The sequence below is a fragment of the Pongo abelii genome, chromosome 21 (genome assembly GCF_028885655.2).
Source record: "Pongo abelii isolate AG06213 chromosome 21, NHGRI_mPonAbe1-v2.0_pri, whole genome shotgun sequence".
Taxonomy (NCBI): Eukaryota; Metazoa; Chordata; class Mammalia; order Primates; family Hominidae; genus Pongo; species Pongo abelii.
The window spans coordinates 33990703-34015611 of NC_072006.2; the positions used below are offsets into that span (position 1 = coordinate 33990703).

Genomic DNA, 24909 nt, shown 5'->3' on the forward strand with positions numbered 1-24909 from the left:
TCGAAGTCGCAAGGAAAACCAGCAGTCAAATAAAAGATTTCTCAGCAAAGCCAATTTACTTCTGCAGAAGGGTGCCACTCGCACATCTGGTCTCCAGGAAAGCACACCGAACAAAAGAGAGAAGGGGTTTTTATCCCTAATGCGGTTAGTCCCTGCTTCTGTGTCCTGTTCCCATTGGCTGGGGCTGGACTGCACAATCTAAGCTAATCCCGACTGGCTAGTTCAAATGGAGCAGAAATGTGGGCTACAGTGGTAGGGCAAGCGGTTTCGGCCGGAAGAAGAGTTTCCGCGGGAATGGCAATTGTAGCGAGGGTATCCAAGGGAACAGATGTGGGTTATAGATTAGGACCCGCGGGAAGGTTGTTTACCGTAACTAGGGGTAAGGAGGTACAAAGAACAAGGAAGTGAGGCTTTGAAAATAGAGAACAAAGAACAAGTAAGCTGAACAAGTAAGTTTCTCTTTGGAGAGGAACTTACTGTACCTCTTGCAAGAGGCAAGAGGGCAAAGAAGCTGAGGACCCAGGAGACAGGATTGTGCCTAAGAAAGTGGCCTTGGAACAGAGGCCCAAAGAAAGCGGAGAGAGCGCCTTGCCCATCGGTAATGGAAAGGTGCTCCAGGCACAGAAGCAGCTAATGCAACGGCCCTGAGGCAAATGCATCATAACTGGCAAGTTCCAGGAACAGCAAGAAGGGCAAGGCGCCTGGAGCAGAGGAAGCTAGCGGATCCCTAGATGAGATGGAGGAACTGGCCCATCTCTCATGGGTCCTGCAGGCAGGCCATGAGACTGTCTTTTATGCGGGGCGAGATAACGAGGCATGGACGTATTGTGAGCGGAGGCCTAGCCTGTTCAAGGTCTGAATTTTTACCCCCAGAATGTAAGAAGCAAGGGAGCAGGGACTTTGCTTTGCTCCCTGCCATATCCACAGCCCTAGAAAAACATCGGGCCATTGATAGCTCTCAGTAAATGCTTGACAAGTAAGTGAATGAACGAATGCACAATTAATGAAATGAGGGCTGCGTCAATGAATAACTGGGAATCTGACTCCTGCAGGGATCCTTCAGCCCACAGGTGTATGTAAGACCCGCCCCGCCTCTCATCCTTCGGGCTCCCACCCCCGCCGTTAGGCTGCGGTTCGCGCCGCAGTCGCCAGAGGGCGCGGAGCGGCGGGGCTTCCCGCACGGAGGGCTTTGCGAGAGGCACCGCGTGGGGCGGGGCTGCGGGCGGGCTCCCATCGGCTGGGCCCTCATCGGCTGGGCCTCGTCGACCGGCAAGCGGAACGCGGCAGCGGGGCTGGGACTGTGCGGCGGCCGCCGGAGCGCTTTGGGAGGCGCACGGGGCGAAGATGGCGGCGGAGCGACAGGAGGCGCTGAGGGAGTTCGTGGCGGTGACGGGCGCCGAGGAGGACCGGGCCCGCTTCTTTCTCGAGTCGGCCGGCTGGGACTTGCAGGTAGCGCCGCGAGGCGGGCTGTGTCGGGTGGGCCGGGGACTGCTGGGAGCGGGTGCCTGGTGCCTTAAGCCCGCGGCGGCCGAAGCGCACAGTCATCCCCGCTCTACCGCGGCCCGACCCAGGCCTCATGGTCCCGGGACCGCTTGTCACGCGTCGCCTGCTCGGCTTGGGAGCGGGGGAACGCGGGCCAGCCCCAGCCAGTTCTGTCGTGCCAGTTTCACTCTGCCTCGCCCGCTTGCGGCGTCAGCGAGACTTCGGGCACTGCAGCAGCCGGCGAGGAGAGGGAGCTTCTGGGGGCGTGGCTGCCGCGCCGAATGTCTGCTGGAGGCCAGGCTGGTCCGAGTGAGCAGCTCTTGGGTGAAGCCCCACTCGGGACTAGGTGGCCGCTCATTTCCACTTCCGAAGTCCAGCCCGGGAGTTGACCCCCGCCCAGCCTTCCTAATTGCTGGGAGAATACCTCTGGGGTGGTGGCGCAAGGTTGGAGCTTCTTCACCTTTCGTAGTTAACTTATCTGTAAAATGGGAGTCTCGTGGAAATTGCTGTGTAGTTCATTGGCACGTACTGAGTATTCACTAAATACTTGCTAAGAAGATTTAAGCTTCACGAGGCAGGGATTTTTGTACACTGATGAATTCCCAGTGCCTAGAACAATGCCTGGCACATAATAAGCACTCGGTAATTAACTGTAGAAAGAATTGCATAAATATTCTTGGCCAGCCTCGTCTTAGGTAGATGATGACGGTGATGACTAATATTTATTGAGTACCTGCCATGAGCCAAGCGCTGTTCTAACTGCTTTACATGTCTTTTGTCATTTAACCTTCGCATTTTGCAGCTGAGATTAAAGAGGTTAAGTAATTTGCTGAAGGCCTCACTAGCTACCAGGCAGAATAGGTAGAAGTGGAACTCGGTTCTGTCTGATTCCAAGCAGACAGAGCCCAAGCTTTAAACCACCATGTGCCAAGCACTTTACGCAATATGATTCGTTTAATCCTAGCAACACTATGAGGTAAAGACTAGACCCATTTTATGGATGAGGAATTGGAAGCACAGAGGGCAAAGAATTTGCTCAGGGTCACATAGCCAGTAAGTAGTGGGGTTGGAATTTGAACTGAGTCTGCTGCCAAACGTAAATTGCTCCCCAAACATAAGAATTAGGTAAAGCATCACACCTAGATCACACCTAGACACAATGGGAAGACCCTATGCTGGGCAGAAATAAAAAGTTTCTACCTGAAAGACCTAAAAGCACACAGTGTTGTGACCAACAGATCTTCTGTCTCGTTCCCCTCACATTGTAGTGGGGAAACTGAGGCTCATGCGTGTGACTTGCCTGGCAGGAACAGGACTTGAATGTAGGCTCCCTGAGAATGCCAGTTCACTACATGTCCTGAGACAGCACACTGCCTCCCAGCAGATAACTTTTATCCCATGACAGCTCACTGTCTCCTGTGAAGTTGGTGACCCTGAGGACAGAGGCCATGTCTATTTCATCTCTGTGACCTCAATGCTTTCTTGTGTTTGTGCAAAGCAAGTGATTAGTAAATGCCTGTCCGTTGAGTTGGTGACAGAGATGTCACAAATGACCAAAGGATTCCCATATTCCTTCTGTATGTGTAGCCCTAAGATGCGAGTATGCATAAATCTTAATGGATTCTCTCATCCAGTGTGCAGGTTGGTGAGACAGGTACCCCCATTTCACAGATTAGTAAGCAACTTGAAAGAAAGGAAAAGTAGCAACCTGGACTGACTCCACAGTTCCTGACTCCGGGCTGTACTGGAAGCGCTTAAGAGTAAGGGCCTGAGCACACTAGCAGGGATGGAACCTGGCTCCACTCTTTACCAGTTGTGTAAACTTGAACAAATTTTTTTTAATTCTCAGTGCTTCTGTATCAACTATAAAATGAGATGATAAGAGTATTAATAGCATAGAGTTCTTGAGGATTAAACAAATTAACATATGTAGAACGCTCAGAACAACCTGGCATGTAAATGCTCACTAAATGTCTGCTTTTACTAGATCACGTTTGTTCATAAAATGAGAATAAAGAGTGTCTTCCACCCCAGCCATTCTTACTGCCTTCTTTTCACCTTAGTGGGTGGAATTTCTTTCAGTTGACACAAAGACTAACAGCTGAGCTGTTAACCTTCTGGTCTAATTTTCTTTGGCCCATGGATGCAAGCTACCTTGTAAGTGTTGGCCATGTCTGTATTCCTTTGTGCTCAAAGGAGATATGCATTAGGTGAAGGCCTGTTTAAGGGTCCCAAGGTACTACCTCTCTGTTTCAGATCGCGCTAGCGAGCTTTTATGAGGATGGAGGGGATGAAGACATTGTGACCATTTCGCAGGCAACCCCCAGTTCAGTGTCCAGAGGCACAGCCCCCAGGTAAGGGCCAGCTTCAATTATTGCTACATGAGTGTTTCCAGCAGTGAAGAGGAGCTATTTTCTGACCAGAGGGTTCAGGCCTGGGTGTGTGGACCAGGTCTGAATGAGAAGGTTAGACTGAGTCAATGGGTAGTACTTCCCAGCAGGCCTCAGTCATTTCCTATACAGAGATGCATGACTTTTAACTGGGTGTGGTTTATGGTTCAACCCTGGGGGAAACCACAAACCTGCTTTTAAGACTTTTACTTACGTAGTATGAGGAATGACCACTGCAACTCTAAAGTTTTTAAGTAAAAGCCAAAAAACTTCCTTTCAAGGGTGCTATAGATGTGAAAGATTAGGCGAAATGACTTAGAAAAGCTATTTTGATATTTTAGGATGCCCGTTACTTTATTAAGAAGTCTTGTACAAGATAAATCTGTGTAACCCACCCTTTGCCAAGTTGATTAGGGAGACCTTGTTTTACTAGGTAAAACAGTGTTAACCTTTGCAATCCCATTTGCATCCCCTGTCACTGCCTCCCACAGCACCCACAGCAGATTACTCCTGTGCTCTGCAGAGTGAGACAATGCTGGTCTTCCAGAAGACAGGCAGGGGTGCTTCCTGTAAAGGTGTCTGAACCTTTACAGACAGTGTGTAAGCAGAGGTGTCTCCCCTCTCTGCTTTCTCCTTATTGCTTCTACTCTCTAGTGTATGTTTTAGCCAGGAAATTTTATTTGGGTTTGAATTCAACCCCAGAATATAACCAACAGTGTTTCTTTGCCATGAAGTGGTAAATTATGTTTCTCTCTAAAGGCAACTGAGGTTTAAAATATATTTCCTCCCTTCGAAGAAGGAGCACTAACCTCAGATCTCATTGCTTTCTTCTTTCCCTAACTCCCATCCAGAGAAAAGAGGTAGGAGGAAAGTGATCTTGTAACTGTTTGCACGTGCTAACCTATGAGATGTTGGTGATGGCACATCTGGGTATTACTGCTTGGGACATGTTGTTAGGGTAAGTTCTGTTCTTGCAGCTGCTAGTAGAGATGGCTGATTTTCTGGGGTATGAGTCTTTGACAGCCACCTTAGGGTGTTGTTGGGATGTTGGCATGTCAGAATTATAGAGGGGGAGAGATTTAAACTTAGTCTCTAATGCCAGTTACATGTTTACTCCTTTCTTTTCTCCAGTAATCCCAAAGTTCTATTAAGGCAGTGGTTTATTAGCATGGGCCCAGGAGCCTGACTGCGTTGGTTCAAATCCCAGCTCTGCCACTTAAGTAAAAGCTTTGTGACCTTGGGCAGGTTACTTAACGTTTCAGTTCCTCATTTTCCTCGCCTGTCAAATGGTAATAGTGCCTACCACATGGGAGACTGGATGAGTTAATACTTACAAAGCAAATAGAACACAGCATGTGTTGTTATTATAATTTTAGTATTATCATTTTTAGCATTCATTCTCAATTTACCTGTTTTGTTTACTCTATCTATTCCCCAACAAGAATGTACATTTAAGAATAGGCATAAAAGTGGCCAGGTGCGGTGGCTCACACCTGTAATCCCAGCACTTTGGGAGGCCAAGACTGATGGATCACGAGGTCAGGAGATCGAGACCATCCTGGCTAACACGGTGAAACCCCGTCTCTACTAAAAATACAAAAAAAATTAGCCGGGTGTGGTGGCAGGAGCCTTTAATCCCAGCTACTGGGGAGGCTGAGGCAGGAGAATGGCGTGAACCCGGGGGGCGGAGCTTGCAGTGAGTCGAGATTGCGCCACTGCACTCCAGCCTGGGCGACAGAGTGAGACTCTGTCTCAAAAAAAAAAAAAAAAAAGAATAGGCATAAAAGTAAAAGAATCAAGGACATAGAGTTTAACATTAGAACTGAAGTGAGTAAAAAGACTGGACACACATTCGGTCCAAGAGGCATTGCTTTATTGCTCTGGTTAAGGCTCAGACTTGGTAGTAGGCTTAGAAAAGAACTGAAGACAAGAAAAAGGGAGGGAGGAGGGCGCAGTGTGTTGCATGGTTTGTCCTTGTTGAGGAGGAAAGCAAATGCTAGGACTACATTCTCAGGAAAAGCCAAACTTGTGCTAGCACCTCAGAGGAATTCTGTGTGGGGCCTGCCTCTGCTTCCACCTGGCAGTTGCAGGACACTTAGCCAGCTGCTGCCCTCTCCCCATCCCCCACTTTCGACTTCTCACATACCCTTTTATGTTGTCACTGCTGCCTCAGAGCAACACCCAACTCTAGAATAAGGATTCTTAATATGGAGCCCAAGAACCCTAGGAGGAATCTATGAAATGAGCGTGAGAAGATCTCTAAATTATTAATACCCGAAATTACAGGCAAAAGTTTGTGTACATGTTAGCAGGTATCTTTTGTGGCAAGAGAGTCCATGGCTTTTATGAGATTCTCAAAGGGCTGAGAGACATAAAAATGTTAACCATTGCTATAGGAGACAGTTTAAACTCAATAATAACAGCTGCCATTTATTGAGTATTTAGGAGTCAGGCACTGGGTTAAGCTTTTACATGAACATCTTTTTAGTCCTCACAGCAACCCTGTGAGGTTAGTACTGTTGTTAGTACTATTAGCACTGAGGTTAGTACTATTCCTATTTTACAGATGAGGACACTGAAGTTGGGTATCTTTCCAAGATCACAGAGCTAGTAAAACAAGGATTTAAATGTAGGGCTGTTTCTACATTCAGCATTTCAGCTCTCAGCCCCAACGATGTTCTGCCTCTTCTTGTGGACATTCAAAGTCCTCCAGAGTTTACCCTTGGACCTACCTTCCTAATCTGATTCCCTTTTCCTCATTTCTTAAATCCTTTGTTCCAACCAAACTGATTTCTTTGGTGCTCTAATTCTTCCTTTTTTTTGGTTCTCCTGCTTTTGTTTGAGCCTCTCACCTGATCAGGTGTGCCTGCTCTCTTGCTTTCTGCCTATACAAATCCCATGCATCCTTCCATGTTCACCTCCATCCCCACTCTGTTGAGCATGTTATTCCTAACCCTGTGAGCAGGCTGCACGCCATAATTCTGTTCCACAGAACTCCAGTCACAACTATCACTCCTTCAGTTCTTTGACTATATCCACATACTACTGGATGGCATCTCTCCCACATTGCCCTGAACTCTTTTCCTGATATTTAATTTAACTTTTCTCCCCAAGTAAATTGTAAATTCCTGGAAGTGGGAGGGCCAGTATTTCAGGAGCAGTCACCAAAGCTCTGCCACGTTTCTCACCTGCATTCTCTTCTGATACTGTTCAACAGCTTTGAAATAGGTAAGGTGCTCACCATTTCGCTGGTCAGGATGCTAATTCTTAGAAAGGTCTAGTAACTTACAGCTGCTGTTACCACAGATTCAAGGCCAAGTCTGCCTAAGTCCAAAGCTGCTTCTACTGCCACATGCTACCTCCCTGCCAGCACCTCCCATCCCTGTATGCAGGGTCAAGCAAGAGGTAACAGTTTCTTCCTTTTTTCTCCCTCTTTCATCCAGCAAAAGTTGTACTTTAAACTTCCGGGAACTACGATTGTCTGATTCTCTAAAATTACACTATCCAATAAGGTAGTCACTAGCTATTTAAATTAATTAAAATCAAACAAACATTGTTACTCATTTTCTCTAGCCACATTTCAGATGCTTAATAGCCAAATGTGGCTAGTGGCTTCTCTGTTGGACAGTGCAGATAGAGCATTTCCATCATCACAGAGAGGCAGAGCTAGGGTAAGCGGATTAAAAGCAGAAAATGTCATCTGATGAAGGAGTTTTGTGCCACTTCAGTATGCCAGAGTAGCCTGGGAGATAGTTCTAATATTGAAAAATTGAACTTTCTGAGATATTTAGCCAATTTGTAGAGACCATAGGACAAAAGTATTGCGCAATTGGTAATATCCCTAGGACATCCATGCCATAAGGTAACTGAAAGCATTACTCCAGACAGTGGTTCTGAACTTGAATATATGTCGGAATTACCTCAGGGGCTCCTTAAGGCTAGATTGCTGGATACCCTTCCAGAGGCTCTGATTCAGGAGAATTAAGAGGGGGCCTGGGGATTTGCATTTCTGACAGGTTCACTGTAATGCTGATGCTCCTGGTCCATGACCACACTTTGAGAACTGCTACTTAAGAGTAGTACTTAAATGTGCCACACCATGCAAAAGACTTTCCGTGCATCAGTACCCCACCTGCACATAGGTTGGTGCTGTGATTATCTTATTTACATGTGAGAAAATGAAGGCTTTGAGAATTTAAATAGCATGTCCAAGATCCCAAGGGTAGGAGGCAGAATTGGGATTGGAACCTGGTACATGGATACCAGAATCAATGTCAGATACCATCAGAGTCTGGGTATATGAGTTTTGGGGGAAAGAAACAAAGCCATAGCAGAGCAAGTGATTTGCCCAAGCAAGTGTACACACATATATTTGAAAGTTTAACAACAGGGAGATAGAAAGTATTTTTTTCATAGATGCTCATCCTAGCCTAGTCATTGGAAGAAACTTTAGGCTGAGCGTATATGGAAAATTGCCTTTGGGAAGATGAATGAGTGGAACTAGTACTCTCAGGGTACTAGTACAGATCTCATCACTTGGATCCTTTTGAACCATGTCATATCAAGCATCAAGGAATGCCAAGCAGACTGTTCTCAAGAGCCAACTCATGCAGGGAGCTTGTTTGCTGCATTGATTGGTTTTTGTCTTCTCACTTCTAGTTGATGGAACCTCAAAACTCTTCTGTCCCCTGATTGTCTCCTTGAAATAAATCTTCAAGACTGAACTGGAGCTTTCTTCCTAGTAAACAGCTCATTAAAGCCTCACTAAACCTGTATTACTCTCTGTTAGTCTTTTCTCACACTGCTATAAAGAACTACCTGAGACTAGGTAATTTATGAAGAAAAGAGATTTAATTGACTCACAGTTCCACAGCTGTACAGGAAGCATAGCTGGAAGGCCTTAGGAAACTTATAATCATGGTAGAAGGCGAAGGGGAAGCCAGCACATCTTCACATGGTGGCAGGAGAAAGCATGTGTGAAGGGGGAAGTGCCACACATTGTAAAACGATCATATCTTGTGAGAGCTCACTCACTATCATGAGAACAGCATGGGGGAAATCCACCTGCATGATCCAGGTCCTTCCTCCAACATTGTGAATTACAATTCAACATGAGATTTGGGTGGGGACACAGAGCCAAACCATATCACCCTCTTTGTCCCATATTATATGGAAGCTGCTTTTTTCCCCTAAGAAATACAGAATTTTTTTTTTATCTTGATAAAACTTGTCTTTATGATCCTTGAAAAACTTAAGCTTGTTCCTTGAGGACAGATCTAAACTAGGTGGAAAGTGGCAGTGGAAGATAATGTCAAAGAGAATTAACCCTTCTCATGCTCATTTTTAGTTATGCCCATCCCATACAACACTGCTTTTTTTCTGAAAATAAATACTACTTCTTGACTAACCTGCAGCAGAAGTAGACTGGGGCTTGCTTTTCCTTCAGTGCTGTCACCCTCATATTCATTCATTCCCACTTCTTGGCTGTGTGTCCTTCCTTCAACTCTGTAGTCTCTGTGCACTGTGTATGCTGCTTTCCTATAATGCTACACCAACCCATTTTCCCCAGCAGCCCCATCACCATGACTGTCCACTAGTTCTTTGGCAGTTGGTCCAAATATTTCATTTTTCTGGTAAGCCTTTCTTAGTTTCCCTATTACTCCCCGCTGTCTGTACTACTTAAGCCTGTACTCATTTTTAGTTGTGCCCACCCCACACAACACTGCTTTTTTTCCTAAATATTAATAAATACTTTCTAGTTTTTATTAAAGCCAGGGCAGCTTAAATTGGGATTCCATTTTACCTCACGATAGGACTTTCTAATTTATACTCAATCTGTGTGATCTTGAAAAAATAAATGCCACATTATTTTATGTGTAATCTTAGGGGATTAACCTTTCTCCACATAACGTCCTCCTCTCGCTTACCAAAAATGTAACCTCAGTGTCTTCACCTCCTTAGCAGCTGGTGATGAGGGTTACCTTTCTTAATGCTCCCTGAGATCATTTTGCTCCTTTCTGTGTCTCCAGTGATAATAGGGTGACATCCTTCAGAGACCTCATTCATGACCAAGATGAAGATGAGGAAGAGGAGGAAGGCCAGAGGTGAGTCTTCTAGAGGGGGTCGGGGGGACAGTTCACAGGGAAGTCCAGGGTAATGTGTAAATCACCTAGAACAGGACTTGGTAAACATGTTTGGTTATTGTTAGCCATTACTACTGTGGGCTGGTCTGTGTGGGTTATATCTTAGGAAGTCTCTTCTACTCCTTGTAGCTTAGAAGTGACCCCTGTTCCGTTACTTAATGTATTTATTGAGGAATATTAGGGGAGGGAAACAAAGAAAAGATCTAGCAGTCCCACTTTTTGGTATTGACTAAAAAGATTTGAAATCAATTTGTAAAGAGGTGTCTACATTCCCATGCTCATTGCGGTGCTCTCCACAGTAGTGAAGTTATGGATCAGCATAAGTGTCTTACCAGCAGATGAATGGATAAAGCAAATGTGGTGTATATACACAGTAGGAATACTACTCTTTAAAAAGAAGGAAATTGTCATTTTCAACAACATGGATAGAGAACGTTATGCAACTAAAATAAGCCAGGCACAGAAACACAAATACAGCATGCTCTCATGTGTGGAATCTAGAACAATTCCCATCTAGAACAATCGACAGAGTGTGGTTACAGAGGCAGAAGTGAGGGGATAATGGGGAGATGATGGTCAAAGGGTATAAAATCTTAGACAGGAGGAATATGGTTTGGGGCTTTTTCTGTTTTAGATCTCTTGCACAGCATGATGAGTATAGTTAATAAAACAGCATTGTACATTTCAAAATTGCCAAGTGTTAATTTCAAGTGTTCTCACCACAAAAATTTTGAGTATTTGAGGTGATGAATATGCTAACTAGCTTGATTTAATCCACTTCATATTGTTAAAGCATAACATCACTTTGTACACCATAAGTATATACAATTATAAATTGCCAATTTACAATTTTAAAAAATAAGGAAAAGAAGGAAAAAGTTATTCGTTATATTACAGTCCATACGTAACCAGGTATCCATTTTTTGGTATATTTCTTTCCAGCTTTTTCTTTTTAATTTAAAAAACATCATGTAAAAAACAGAATAATAGGCTTATAAGTGTATATTTCCCCCAATAGACATGGACCCATCAACTATTTGTTTTTAACCTTTAGAACATTATAATAAAAATATCCATTATGGAAAATACAGACTAGTATAATGAAAAATTCTTAAACTAATCTACCCTTTGGTAGCTACGGTTGATGTTCTGGCATATTTCCATCCAGTCTTTGTTCTGTATATAAATATGGTTTTGTTGGATCAATGCTACATCTCAGACGTTTCCCTATGTCCTTAAAATCCTTCATATGCTTTTTCATATGCTATAATAATAATCCGTTATATGGGATGCCTGACATTTAGATTATTTTCAGTGTTTTACTACTGTAAATATCAGTGCTGTGAACATTTTTGTGGATTAATTAACCACGTTTCAGATTTTTTTTAGGATAGTTTTTAAAAATGGAAATACCAGGTCAAGGGCATGCATATTTTTAAGGCTCTTGATCACAGGCTCCCAGTTCTGAAGCCAGGGCTTTGAGATCCCTTAAATAAAGACTTTGTAGTCCACTTAGCAGAACTTCATCTACCTGGAATGAACAAGAATGAACGCCAGCCTCATTTCATGGGTTTTGGTTCTCCACAGGATCTGCCTCGGTCTGTCAGACATTCCTAAGGAAAATTGTATAATGACTATTTCGGGAATGCAGTTATCTCATCATGGTCAGTCTTTGGGGAAGTGGGCTGAGAAATTACATGTGTTCTATTCTCTATTTTCATTCCTATTGTGACCTTCAGACTGACTCAAAACCTTCCTTTTAGATACTCCTGGATATAAAAATGTATGTTAATTTTAGGGTTTCACACTCCTGAGTGAAAGGCAGTGTCATCAAGTACGTGAATGCCCAGCTCCTAAATGACTTTCTCATTCTCCTCCCACCCAGTCACGTCCTCCAGGCAGTGACCTTCCTTTATTTCACATTCCGCTTACTTCCTTGACCCCTCAGCATTTCAGACCTGAAAGGACACTGGTACTGTTGTCCTTGTCAGGGCCTGTGGCTTTGCCTCTCATTCCCTGGTGAATGTCAGGAAATAGAGGGCTGAGACTAATTTTTATAGGTTCTCAATTTTTCCCGCTTGGGGACAAGCTGTTGACTTAGCCCTGAATAGGAGTAATAAGGAGGCAGTGGGCCAGGCTGCATGACAACTGATTTTCAGGCCCATATAAAAAAGTACTAACTTTATTATCTCCAGCCATGCCTGGCCTATTGCAAAGCCCAGTGTGGGTGTCTTGGGGCTTGTATTTGAGATTGGAGCTTCTCTGACCTCCAGTACCCTTTCCTCAGGGGCCACAGTGTGTGTCACATGAATGGCAAGGTGAGGTGAGGCTTGGGGGAGCTCCTGGTGCTGTGTCACACCACCTTACCTGTGTGCATTACTCTGTGCTTGTTCTTTTGCATACATCTGCTGATTTGAACCTCACGGCTCTGACTTAAGGAGCAGGTAGGTAGGGCATGTGGTCCTTCCCTCCCATTTCAAAGACAAGGAAAGTGAGTTACAGAGTAGTGCACTGGCTTACCCAGGACATACAGTGGCAGAGCCAAGACTGGAGCCTAGCTGCTTGTACTAACCATGCCAGTGCCACCATTAACCCCAAGTCACTAGTGGTAGCTACTTCTGACTATGACTGCAGTCACTGTCTCCTGGAGAGGAGCCTGGCCACCAGATTGATATTCCCAGCTGAGACTCTCTCCTGAGCTGATAAGCTGTTTTGCATGCTTGGAATGCCTTTCCCCAATTTGTTCACCTGATAAACTCATCCTTATCCTCAAGACTCAGCCCAGAAGAAACCCTTAAAGGAAGCCTTGGCTGTCCTTCCCACCCAATGTTCCCTTACTGACTTCTGTTGCTGCTCACACTGCATTGTACCTGCTTGCCTCCTTCCATGTGTTCCCAGCTAGCCAGTAAATTCTTTAAAGACAGGCATTGTACCCTTTGCCTCAGTGTGCCCAGCACCAACCTGGCACATGCTCTATTCATGTTTTCCATGAGTGTTTCATGTTAGAGGTGTATTTTGTACACAGGTTTTATGCTGGGGGCTCAGAGAGAAGTGGACAGCAGATTGTTGGCCCTCCCAGGAAGAAAAGTCCCAACGAGCTGGTGGATGATCTCTTTAAAGGTGCCAAAGAGCATGGAGCTGTAGCTGTGGAGCGAGTGACCAAGAGCCCTGGAGAGACCAGTAAACCGAGAGTGAGTATAAGGGTCATTGTCTGTGCCCACAGGACTGAGATTCCAGAACCGGGAATGCCACCTTCTTCACCCTGGTAGTGACTGATTTTTTTCTTTTTTTCATTTGCTTACTTGGTCTTCTGTGCAGAACACGAGTGTAGTTTATCTCACCCTTTAACGTGAAACCAAGATTCGGGGCAGAGTTTTCAAACCTACAGCCTATGGTCTAGATTGGGTTCTGCATACATGTTTTGTTTGGCCTATCAAATTTTACTTACTTAGTGTTTTATTTTGTTTTACTTGAATTAATAGTCATCTGTTTTATATAAAATCGGGATTTCTGTCTCCTTTGGGAAAATCAAAAAGTCTTTGATATTGTCTTGTACCCAAATTCCTACATGGTCACGGTTAATGAGAGTTTAGTAGCATCTGTTTCCTTTAGCCAGGCACTGCCCCTTCCAGCTCTTAACCCCAATTCTGGCCACCTAATTCATTTACCATACTGCCTGGGCATGTAGGCACTGAGTCTGATATCAGAGAAAGTGCATCTAGTAGCTAGCAAGCTTGATCAGGAACCCTGTCCTCTTTCTTCCTCTTACCTAAGATATATATATCATTGTATCTGAGTAACCCTTGTACCATGGACCAACCCCTTAAATGTGTATGAACTTGTCCCTTATAGCCATTTGCAGGAGGTGGCTACCGCCTTGGGGCAGCACCAGAGGAAGAGTCTGCCTATGTGGCAGGAGAAAAGAGGCAGCATTCCAGCCAAGATGTGAGTGCATCCACCTTCCTATGAGGGAAGCTTGTGGACTGTTCTGCCATTTTTCTGAAGGGATTGGTTACATATTGTGCATTAACCAGCAGCCTCTGAAAGGGAAGCTAACAGAGACAGTGCCCTTGCTGTGGTTCACGAACAAAGACGCTTACTGGAAAATCAAAGGAGCTTTCATGGGTGCTGGGTGAGAGAGCTGGTGAGAACAGGTGGGGAAAGGGGATGGGCAAATGAAGGAGTTTTTTGAGCAGCCCATGGATCTCGGGCAGAGGTACAGTGTATCTGGGGTTCTCTAGTGATGCGAGTATAGCTGAAGAACTTGGTCTTCAGACCACCAGAGAAGACTTAACACCAATTTTTCTTTTTTTTTTTTTTTTTTAGTTTTCCTCATTGTCCACTACTTTTTAGCCCTGTGCATAGGGTCTCCCTCCCCAGAAGTGTAATCATACACACAATTTTGAGTCTTTTTTATTCAGTATTATACCACAAACATTTTCTTGTAGTCTTGTGATCATTAATTTCTATAATATGTTTTAAATCATTTTGGGTTTTATTCCAAAATAAAGTCAAGCAAGAAGAAAATAAAAATTTTATCCTCCGAGGCAGCTGCTAATGCATTGGTTTTTAGCCTTCTAGACCCTTTGCTGTGAATGTGTATGGGAGTTGTTGTGAACAGAACTTACAGATAACATTTTTAATGACTGTGGAATAGTCCATGAGCAAGATTTCCCATGGTAGTTTAGTCGGACACTCACGGCATACCAAGCACAAGCAAAGCGTCGATTGAGTCACCTGCCCAGAGCCATATAGCTAGTGAGTGGCACAGTCAAGATGCAACCTCAGGTGTCCTAAAACAAAACCCCTGCTGTTAGTCTGTGCTAGGCCACCTTCCTATTCTAGGTTAATGCTTATTTAGTTTGCTTGTTGAGTTGCTTGTGCACACATGAATATATGTGTGTCTCTCTATGTGTGTTTTAATAGTAGCATCACTGAGAAATAGTAAAAACCTGCTAATTTGCAAGTTCAAATTGGTATGCTTGCCAGATCCCTGGTAACTGTTTACTCCCTGTCATCACAGGTTCATGTAGTATTGAAACTCTGGAAGAGTGGATTCAGCCTGGATAATGGAGAACTCAGAAGCTACCAAGACCCATCCAATGCCCAGTTTCTGGAGTCTATCCGCAGAGGGTGAGTGGAAAAGCCCTCCTCTAGGTCCCAAATCAGTGAGTGGATAGCAGTTGGGAAAGGAGGAGGCAGAATGTTTATTATTTGAGAAGTAAATTGTTTGAAGCAGATTCAGCATAGTTGAGATACGGATTCATAGATCTGCTCCAAAAACCTTGTATGTCCATTTTTCCCCTTTGGGCCTGAGGCAGAGCTAGGTGGCCAAATAAGAAATAGGTGTCGGCCATGGCTGAACAAACAAGAGAAAAGGTGAAGGCAGGCAGGTAGCCACCAGAGTAGCCTGCTCTCTTTGGAGGCCGAGCGATTTTTCACCACGGGACTGAGAGGTTTCTTCTCCCCTTTTCCCTATCACTGTCATTTCCATCTTCTCTCTGTGGACCCCAGCATGGTCTTTTCTCCCACAGGGAGGTGCCAGCAGAGCTTCGGAGGCTAGCTCACGGTGGACAGGTGAACTTGGATATGGAGGACCATCGGGACGAGGACTTTGTGAAGCCCAAAGGAGCCTTCAAAGCCTTCACTGGCGAGGGTCAGAAACTGGGCAGGTAAGGGGCAGCACAGGTGAGAGCTAGACTGTGTCAGTCACACCTGCCAAGCCCAGCAGACCCTGTGTATCACTCACTTTGGTTATTAGCTCTTTACTGTTTACAAAATACTTCAAATTTTATTTGTATGGGAGGAAGAGTGTGGAGAACATGGACTTTGGAGTTAATAGACCTGAGTTTATATCTCTGCTTCACTTTCTAGCAGTGTGACCTTGGACTGTATAGCCTCAGTTTCCTCAACTATAAATTGGTACTAATAAGAGTCCATACCTCCTAGGATTATTGTTGCAAGGAATAAGTGAGCTGATGCATGTAGAACACTGTTCCATAGTGAGCAGTCAATGTAAGCAGAAAGTGTAACATAATTGCTGCTGTGGCTCAGTAATCTAGGGTGTTCAGGGAAGGTGTCATCTCCTTGATGGCTTAAGGCTGAAATGAGGATTCCAAGGGGAATAAGGAATTACAGACTCTCGCCTAGCCAGGCCTCACAGTGTGTTGCTCAGGATGCGGGGACACTCAAGAACCTTGCTGCCCCTTTGCAGGCTGGTGTGCCACCATTATGGCAGCTCAGCAGCTCTTATTTCTACTTATTTGGCCCTTCCTGACACTGACTCTGCCACTTGTGACTTTTTCTGCATTGTGTCCTCTGCCACTGCCTTCTCACTCCTGTACGCTCTACTAACAGACATTCTCTATCTTCCATTCAAACCCTCTGATGGTATCTGATTGGTTAATAGTCACTGGTATCCCTCATACGGTTCTCCCACCAGACTCTTGGCCAGCCCATAGGTAGGCTGCCTTCTCTCAGGATCCACTTAGCTTTGGCCATGGCCATGGGGTCACCTGATTAGTGTTCTTCAGAGGGAACTGTGCACATGATAGGCATTCAGAGCATAGTGACCCTCCTTGACAATATGATCCTTATTTTATAGAGAGAAAGCTGAGGCTCTTGGATATTAGGGGCCTGTCCTTGGGCACATGGCTGGTGTGTGTTAGAGCCAAGACCCCAGGCCTTCTGACTGGCATTCCTTCCTGCACTCCTGCACAATGAGACATCCTTTCTAACTTAGATCTGGCAGTTCTCAAAGTAGCTACTGCCCTTGCTCACCTCACTATCTTCAGAGATCAAAGCTTGGTCTTCTAATAACCATGCCCTCTGAGCTTCTGGCTGGCCCTCTCTTAGAATCCCTTACCTGCCTGTTGACCATTCATTCCTCATCAGGCGCAAGGGCAGAGTTCAGGGTATTAGATTTACCAGGCCCAAAGTAGTTAAGTCATCCCTGTTCTCATCATTTCATCTACTGCATCAAGGGCTGTGGACTAGCCCAGGACAGCTCTTCTCACAGAGAGTGTCCCTGTCAGTTGTGATGAGCTTTATAGGGCACCTAATTTTTTTTTCTTTGATTATTAAAGTAATACATGTTCATCTTAATAGAAAGTGCAGATAAAGAATAAAAGCTGTCCTGAACCTAACACCCAGAAATATCTGGCAAGTGTATCTTTCTTCTCTTACTCATTTGCATGTGTTTGTAAACATGCTGTTGTATCACCTGCTTTTTACTTTATCAGTGAAGTATGACTATCATCCTTTATCAGTAAGTTTATTTCTACACTTTTAATTATAATGCTTGCATGATTTTCTAGCCCATAAATGTGCTATAATTTAACCACTCCTTGCTGTTAAACATTTAGGCAGCTACCAGAATTACAACATTGCAGTGAATATCTCTGTGATTAAATCTTCGTATACTCTTTAATCTTGGGCTAGACATATGATTATTGTTTCAAAAGGGCTTCATATTTTTAAGATGTCAAATTGCCCTTCAAAAAGGTTATATTTTTTATGCCCACGACCAGTTACAAGGGAGGGCTCAGAACTTCAGAACACCATGCACTTTGGGTATGATTTTATAATACAGGAAATGTTTCTACTATTGGAAAGTCTAACCATATTATGTGTGTGAAACTCTGCATCTCAGAAAATTAAAATATCTTTAAAGTCTATTTTAGCATGATAGGAATAAATATTAATGTGGAGAATGAGCACAAGATAGAACTTGATATCACCATGATGTTTATCAACAAAGTAAGTGTTCACTGCCAGTTCCACTTGCATTTTATTTCAGTTCTGGCTTTTTATGAAAACTTAGCTTAAAAAAAACAGCCACAGTTTTATATAGCTAAGTGAGATAGGACTTTAGCTTTTCAGTCTAAATCAGGACAGCTGCTTTAGTTTTTCCCATAAATTTTACTACATTTTTCATTGTCTTGTGAACCAAAATGATCAGAAGCCAAAAGTCTTGAACTTTTCTTGAAATTTTTCCTGAAAATTTTCTCAGATTTGCTTCAAAAATCAGTCAGTACTGGCCTTTTTCAAAATCTTAATTATCTGGGAAAATACTTCAAGTGAATGAATAAGTTGTCTCAGTTAAAATATTTTGAGAAAATTCAGTTGTATTAAATTTTTTTGTTGTTGTTTCGGTAAAAGGCAAAAGATATATACAATCTGAAGAGAAACCGGAGAATTTTGTTGTTGTTGTTATTTTAGGTTTTACGTTAGTTTGTTTGAGTTGGGAGCTGATCTGAAGGTTCGAATTGCAAACAGCAAGAGTGCACTTGGGAGGAGGGGTCACTGCTGCTGGAAGTGAGCTTTAGCTGCTCCCGTGCCTTCTGTAGTGGTTATTTTTGTGGAGAAGATGGCTGGTCTCAGTATTTGTAACTGTGGCAAGAAAGTACCTAGTGCCAGTTTATTCCCCCTGTAAAGATAGGAGGAGTTGGATGATTCGGGCTCTTGAATTGAGACTCATTTTCCCCATAACTTACGATGTTTGCAGGGAGACACCAAAAAACACTATTTATAGATGTCTGCTCTAACCTTTCCTGCCTGTGAATCAAGCACCCTCACAGTTGCAGATGGCCAGCCGCTCACTGGGAGCAGTAGCCCAGCTGTTGTCACTTCTCAGGAAGAGCTGACAGGCCACCTCCTTTGAACAGATGCATGTGGCTGCCCTGTGGGATGATTAGAGCACTATGGAACTAATATTGTTTGAATGATGTGCTCTTATTATTTGAAAAATCAGGAGGCCTGGTCTTCAGGTTTCTCCTCTTCTTCCACTCCCCATCCTCCTTGAGAGCAGTACAGACTGGGAATGCCTGTCAGGTGACCTTCCACTTACAGCGCATGGCAGCTGATAGCATTTCCAGTTGATTTTGGTCCAGAATTGAGGCAAATATAAGTGGGGCAGGACCTTGAAGAATGATAGTAATTAGTTAGTTGAGTGTTTTATGTTGTTAGCTAAGCACTATGCTAAGTATTTCACATATTTTATCTTCTTTAATCCTGTTTTGATCCCCATTCTACAAAGAAGGACCCTGAGACTTGGTGAGATCCATATTGCTGGCCAGTGCAGAGCTGGGTCCCTCCAGTCTCTGCCTTTACCTGCCAACCTGCATAGCATCCTGGATATTCTTACATAGCCACATAGACATTTGATTGTACTTTTAGTATGTGTTGGGTACAGTGCATGTTTTTAGCTATTTTCTCAACTATCTGGGAAGTTTTAACTCTGTTTTGTTGATGAGGAAACTGGGTCTTGAAATCCAGGCCTATACCTGTCTGAGTGTAAGGCCCAACAGGAGAGTGGGACAGTGTGAAGAGCACAGGATGGAGAGCCAGACAGCTTGGGTATACTGCCTCTACCGTGAACCAACACTGGGATTTTGGGCAAGTTGCTTAACCCTGCTGTGCCTCAGTTTCTTCATTTGTAATGAATCCCTACCTCATAGGCTGGGGGTTAAGCCTGTGGGTTAAGTAAGTTAATACATGTGAAGTACTCAGCACAGGGCCTGGCTTAGGAATGGGTGCCTCATAAATAGTCACCATGTTTATCAGGCCACCCTGCCTTACCTAATTTTTAGGGAGTGTGTAAGAGAAACAGCCAGTCAGAAGCTACACAGCCAAGTCCAGGCATCAGGCTTTCCTCATCTCTTCCAGTGATGAGCCACCAGCAGTCTGCAACAGGACGTGCTGGGAAGCAAACCCAAACAGCAGCTGCTTCCTTGTGTGGAGGATTTCCTAAATATCAGGCCTTGCGTGCACATTATCTCGTCTCATCCTCACAACAGAGCAGCTCCTCATTTTACACACAAAGACACTGAAGCCCTGGGAAGTTGTGACTTGCTTAAGGCCACACTGTTTGTTTAGTTTAGAGGCAGAGCGGAGGCCAAATTGTAGGTGGCACAGCTCCAAAGCTTGTGCCATTTCTCTGGCATCACACCAACTCTCCTTGGTAATAGAGACAGTAGAGACTGCTTCCCCTAAAAGGCATGGAGGTGTGGTAAGGAGAGTATCTCCATTTTATAGAAAAGGAAATTGAGGTGCCAAGATGCTCAGTAACTTGCTGAGGGTCATCAGCTCATAAGTGAGGAATGAAACTCAAGAAGTTTGAGAAAGCATTTTCAATGTAAATATTATTTTTCTAAAATAAACCATCCTAATTGTAAAGCTTGACAAAATCCTGGCTGGTGGGAATACACAGAATATATACTGAAAGAAAGCTTGTTTATTGCATGAGTTTTTAAAAATGATCCATAGCATGTGTGTGTGTTCTCATCTATAAAATGGAGATACACCCATCTCAAAGGATGGTTGTGGTGATTCAGTGAGGTCGTGGCTGCGAAAGCCCCTTTAGACAATACCTGCACAAAGTCGATGTAAATGTCACTCCTGTTTTTTCTACTCCCCACCCCCTTGCCTGAATAGATATCAGCTATTTTGGCTTAACAGCGTCTTTCTCATTTTAGGCCTGCCTGAAAATGTTATAGTTCCCTTTCTGGCAGGCGGTGGTTTCAATGAGTACATATACTTTGAATTATTATAAATAGTTGAGGGACAGGCTGCCTAAAGTCTAATTGGAGAGTTGACCTAATGTCTGTGAAACTAATGAATAAAACGAGATAGTGTAGATCAGGAATGTCCAGTCTTTTGGCTTCCCTGGGCCACTTTGGAAGAATTGCTTTGGGCCACACATAAAATACACTGATATTAATGATAGCTGATGAGCTAACAACAACAACAAAAAGCAAAAAAAAAAAAACTCATAACGTTTTAAGAAAGTTTACAAATTTGTGTTGGGCTTCATTCAAGGCTGTCCTGGGCCACATACGGCCCATGAGCCATGGGTGGTTGGACAAGCTTGGTGCAGAGCTTAGGCATTTACAGGTATATGAGATTTACCTATTCACTATTTCCAAGCAACTCTTGTGGCCTTTGGTAGTGTCATTTAAACTGTGTGTCCCAGCCCACACTTTTTGAGTCCCACATGCTTTGAGGCTGATGCATAGAAGCAACTTCTCTAGTGCTAGTAATGTGGGCGACATTCTCCTCTGAGCTCTACTTTGTAATTCTGTAAGTCCATGTTTTTCACATTCACAGAAAAGAGTAAGTTCACTTTTCAGTCATTCTTTAATTATATGCTTCAGGGCAATATTTAACTGTGCAATCTCTCAAAACCTTTAATGTGCCAGTGGCCTCTGAAGCTGCTGGTGTAATATGTGGCCTTTCCTACACCTTCCTTCCTATGGAACACACTTTGGAAAGCACTTTCAGTTGGATTTGCTCTCAGTACCATTTTTGGGGCTGTGAAGGGGGAAGAGTAAGTTACAAGAACTGATCTAATTAGAGGCTTTGAGGGGAAGCAAACGCTCATCTACTGGCCTTTCTTCTTTGCAAAGGTCTAGGTCAGGTCATCTGCTAAGAGAAAGACTGGGAGTGAAGTGGACAGGTAGTTTGGAGGAGAGAAGGTGGCTCCATACAGTTGTGGAGAATTGGGAGTCCTATGTGCATTTTGTGTTTGTCAGCCATCCTGAGTGCATTATGCAATTTTCCCCTTTAATCCTCACAAAAACTAAGCAAGGCCTATAGCTTTAACCCTTTAAAAATCTAATTACTACCTTTGTTGAAACTAAGGGTGCTTGAGTAATTCAAACCCTGGTCCATGTGATCCTGAGATATGAAATCTAACACTGTGGCTGACACCGTGTCCTGTTCATTGTATGATGAATCCCAGCAGTACCCAGCACTTGATTGGCTTTTCAGTGCCCTTTAGAACTCTCTCCCCTGCCCTCAATAGTGGATGTATGAGTACAGATACACATGTGAGTGAGCTGCACTAGGTAATGCAGGCCTGAAAATTCCATCACAGAAGAAGAATCTGGATTGCTTTGCCTGCATCCTGCCACTCACCTGCCAGGCTGTGCCAAGGCTGCCTCAGCTGCAGACTTGAAACACTCCCCTCCACCACTCCATTGAGGCTAAAACTGACCCTGTTCTATTATGTCTTCCAGCCTTAATGACCCTGTCTCTCCCACCGTAGGCTGTCCTGCTCTCCTCCCTTCAAGCCCTTGTTCAGTTGAAGACACCAAGGAGGAAAAAGGCCAAGTAACTTGCCCACGTTACTCAGGAGCGAGGGAGCTAGCAATAACGTATGAAACATATGACTCAGGGTTTGAGGTGAATTCTGCTGGACCTGTAAGTTCCATAAGGGCACGATTTTCCCTGTCTGGGTCAATAGATCAGCAGCATCAAACAATGCCAGGCGCATAGCAAATGCTCAGTAACAGTCCAAGAAGGGATTCCCTTCTTGCTAGGGGCCTTGTTTCTGCTTGTGTTCTGATGCCATCCTCTCTCCTCAGCACTGCCCCCCAGGTGTTGAGTACCAGCTCTCCAGCCCAACAGGCAGAAAATGAAGCCAAAGCCAGCTCTTCCATCTTAATCGACGAATCAGAGCCTACCACAAACATCCAAATTCGGCTTGCAGACGGCGGGAGGCTGGTGCAAAAATTTAACCACAGCCACAGGTACCTTGCATTGTGTGGCATAGCTTATTCTAGGAGTGTCCTCTGGGCCTCACGCAAATGTGTGGGAAGCAGAGAGCCGTTCTTCCTCCTAAATACCAGCAGGCACTCCATGCCTTCCCCAAAGCAGACATGAGGGTGGTAAGGACTACAAGTCTGAAGCCTTAAGTTCTGGTCCCCACTCTTCCATTAGTGTGGCCAGAGACTGTTCACTTCCCCCTGTGTGTCTCATTCTTCATCTGTAAAATTAGAGTATTAGATTTCTCAGGGCTTTTTTTAAGCTACCAGACTTCAGAAGAAGTCCCATGCTAAAGTCCTATGAAGAGATCAAATTAGAACTGCTGTGGTTGATGGAGGAGAAGGGGGTGCAGTGTCAGTGTCCCACTCACCTGGCTTCCTCCACCTCCCTCCCCACAAGGGGCCTGCGAAAATTACTGGGCCAGGAAGATCTCTTCTAGATCTGGCTGTCGAGAATTCTGGGAACGCCTGCTCTACATCTCAGACCATCTGGGCTGGATCAGTGCCTTCTTCATTTTAAAGATGGGGAAACTGAGCCACAGCAAAGTGAAGAGACTAGTAGGAGAGGTGCTAGAGGACTGTTGCCAGTAAATATATTTGGTACCTCCTTTCTGTAGAACAGAAGTGTCTAAATTTTATTGGTCATGAGCCAACTAAGCCAGCACCCACATGTGGGATCAGTGAATTGTTTGTCAATCATTGAGTATTGACTGGGCTTGCCTGTGGGTAAAAGCGGGAGACAAGCCCCAGCTGTGAGCCAGGTGCATCTAGAGCCTATTCAGACCTCCTTCATCAGGAACATTCATTACACTCAAGTGCCTGGTGGTTAAGGGAGTGACCCATCCCAGTGATGTGAGTTATTTGCCTCAGTTTCATTTCACTCATTAAGCTCAGCACACTGCTGCCCATTCCCAGGGTGGACAGCCCATGCAGAGGGCTTTGCTAGGTGAAAAAGCTTGGTTTGCTAAAAGTCACAGGCAGAATCCTGCAGGTCCACGCCCTTAGATGTGCCAAATTGTAAGTTGCATAGATTTTAGGGGTTTGGGGCAAAAAGGAAACTTATATTTAAGTGCTCTAGGAAAGGAGGCATTGTTTCCAGGTGGTTTCATTGTCATATGATCTCCAGGTTCAGAAGGCAGGCAGTGTCTGGAGAAATGATTCCTGGCCCTGAGAAGTTGACCATTAATTTCTGACAGATAGTTTAAGTGCCTCCTGTGACATACAAAAGAGACATACACTGTCCTTGTGAAATTCATGAGCTGCAGAAGGAGACACTAATCAGATCATCCCAGAAACGTGGAAGGAGGGTCAGGGATGGAGACAAAGAGCTAAGGAAGGCTGTCCTGAGGAGGTGGCATTTGATCCGAGGCCTGAGTTGTGATTAGGATTACAGGAACGGGATCAGGCAGGGGAGCCTCTGGAAAGAAGGACCCAAATGTGGGAAGAGAATATGGCCTGATGAACTAAAAGTGGGCAGAAGAGAACGAGGGGAAAGAGGGTGGTATAAAATTAGGTAGTCCTTGGGAACACAGTAGGGTTGTTGGTGTTTATCTCAAGGAAAATGGAAACAACAGTGAAGGACTCTTGGCAAGAAAGGGACCTGGTCCCACATGCCTGAGCGTAGCTTTCACTGTTCTGTGGAGAAAGTCAGGAAAGGGGATTTGCAAGGTGTTTAGCTTTCCACAGGGCAGGGGTGTGGACAGCAGAGGATGGCACTGCTCACCACTTCCCCAACTCCTGCAGGATCAGCGACATCCGACTCTTCATCGTGGATGCCCGGCCAGCCATGGCTGCCACCAGCTTTATCCTCATGACTACTTTCCCGAACAAAGAGCTGGCCGATGAGAGCCAGACCCTGAAGGAAGCCAACCTGCTCAATGCTGTCATCGTGCAGCGGTTAACATAACCGCCCAGCCAGCTGCCTGGCCTCCCTCCTGTGTTTCCCATGGCCAGTGGCCATGCCCCATGGGGATCGCCCCTCCTGCCCCCTTGTGCACACCCAGCAGTCCAGTGCAACGTCTCCTCCATAGCTCTGGGTTCTTAGATCTTGGTTGGACGTTTGTTTTCTCCTTAGTTGCATTTCCTGGGTTTTTGTGACGATCAATGGACTTTAATGAAAAAAAATAAAAACAACCAAAAAAATTGAAGGAATATCACCAGCATGTTGTACGGAAACTCTCCCACTGAAGCAGGCTTTAATTGCTTTAAAATTATATTTATCTTGGGGCCTGTGGGAGGAAACTTCCTTCCATCTTCTCTGCATAAAAACTTGTGGCACACAATGCTTATTCACTAGTGTGTCCCACCCGCCAGCCCCACAGATGACTGGAGGAAGGAGGGGAAATGTGT

General features: G+C 44.6%; 1 protein-coding gene across 1 annotated transcript; it reads left to right on the top strand.

Moving 5' to 3' along the window:
- The first annotated feature begins 1339 nt into the window (after nucleotides 1-1339).
- On the top strand, nucleotides 1340-24707 carry NSFL1C (NSFL1 cofactor). Its single transcript, NM_001132038.1, is given in 9 exon segments — nucleotides 1340-1449; nucleotides 3739-3836; nucleotides 9902-9976; nucleotides 13041-13206; nucleotides 13868-13960; nucleotides 15039-15148; nucleotides 15550-15687; nucleotides 22381-22545; nucleotides 24304-24707. Coding segments are annotated over 9 exon segments (1113 nt in total). The 5' UTR covers nucleotides 1340-1344; the 3' UTR covers nucleotides 24467-24707.
- Nucleotides 24708-24909: the final 202 nt, after the last annotated feature.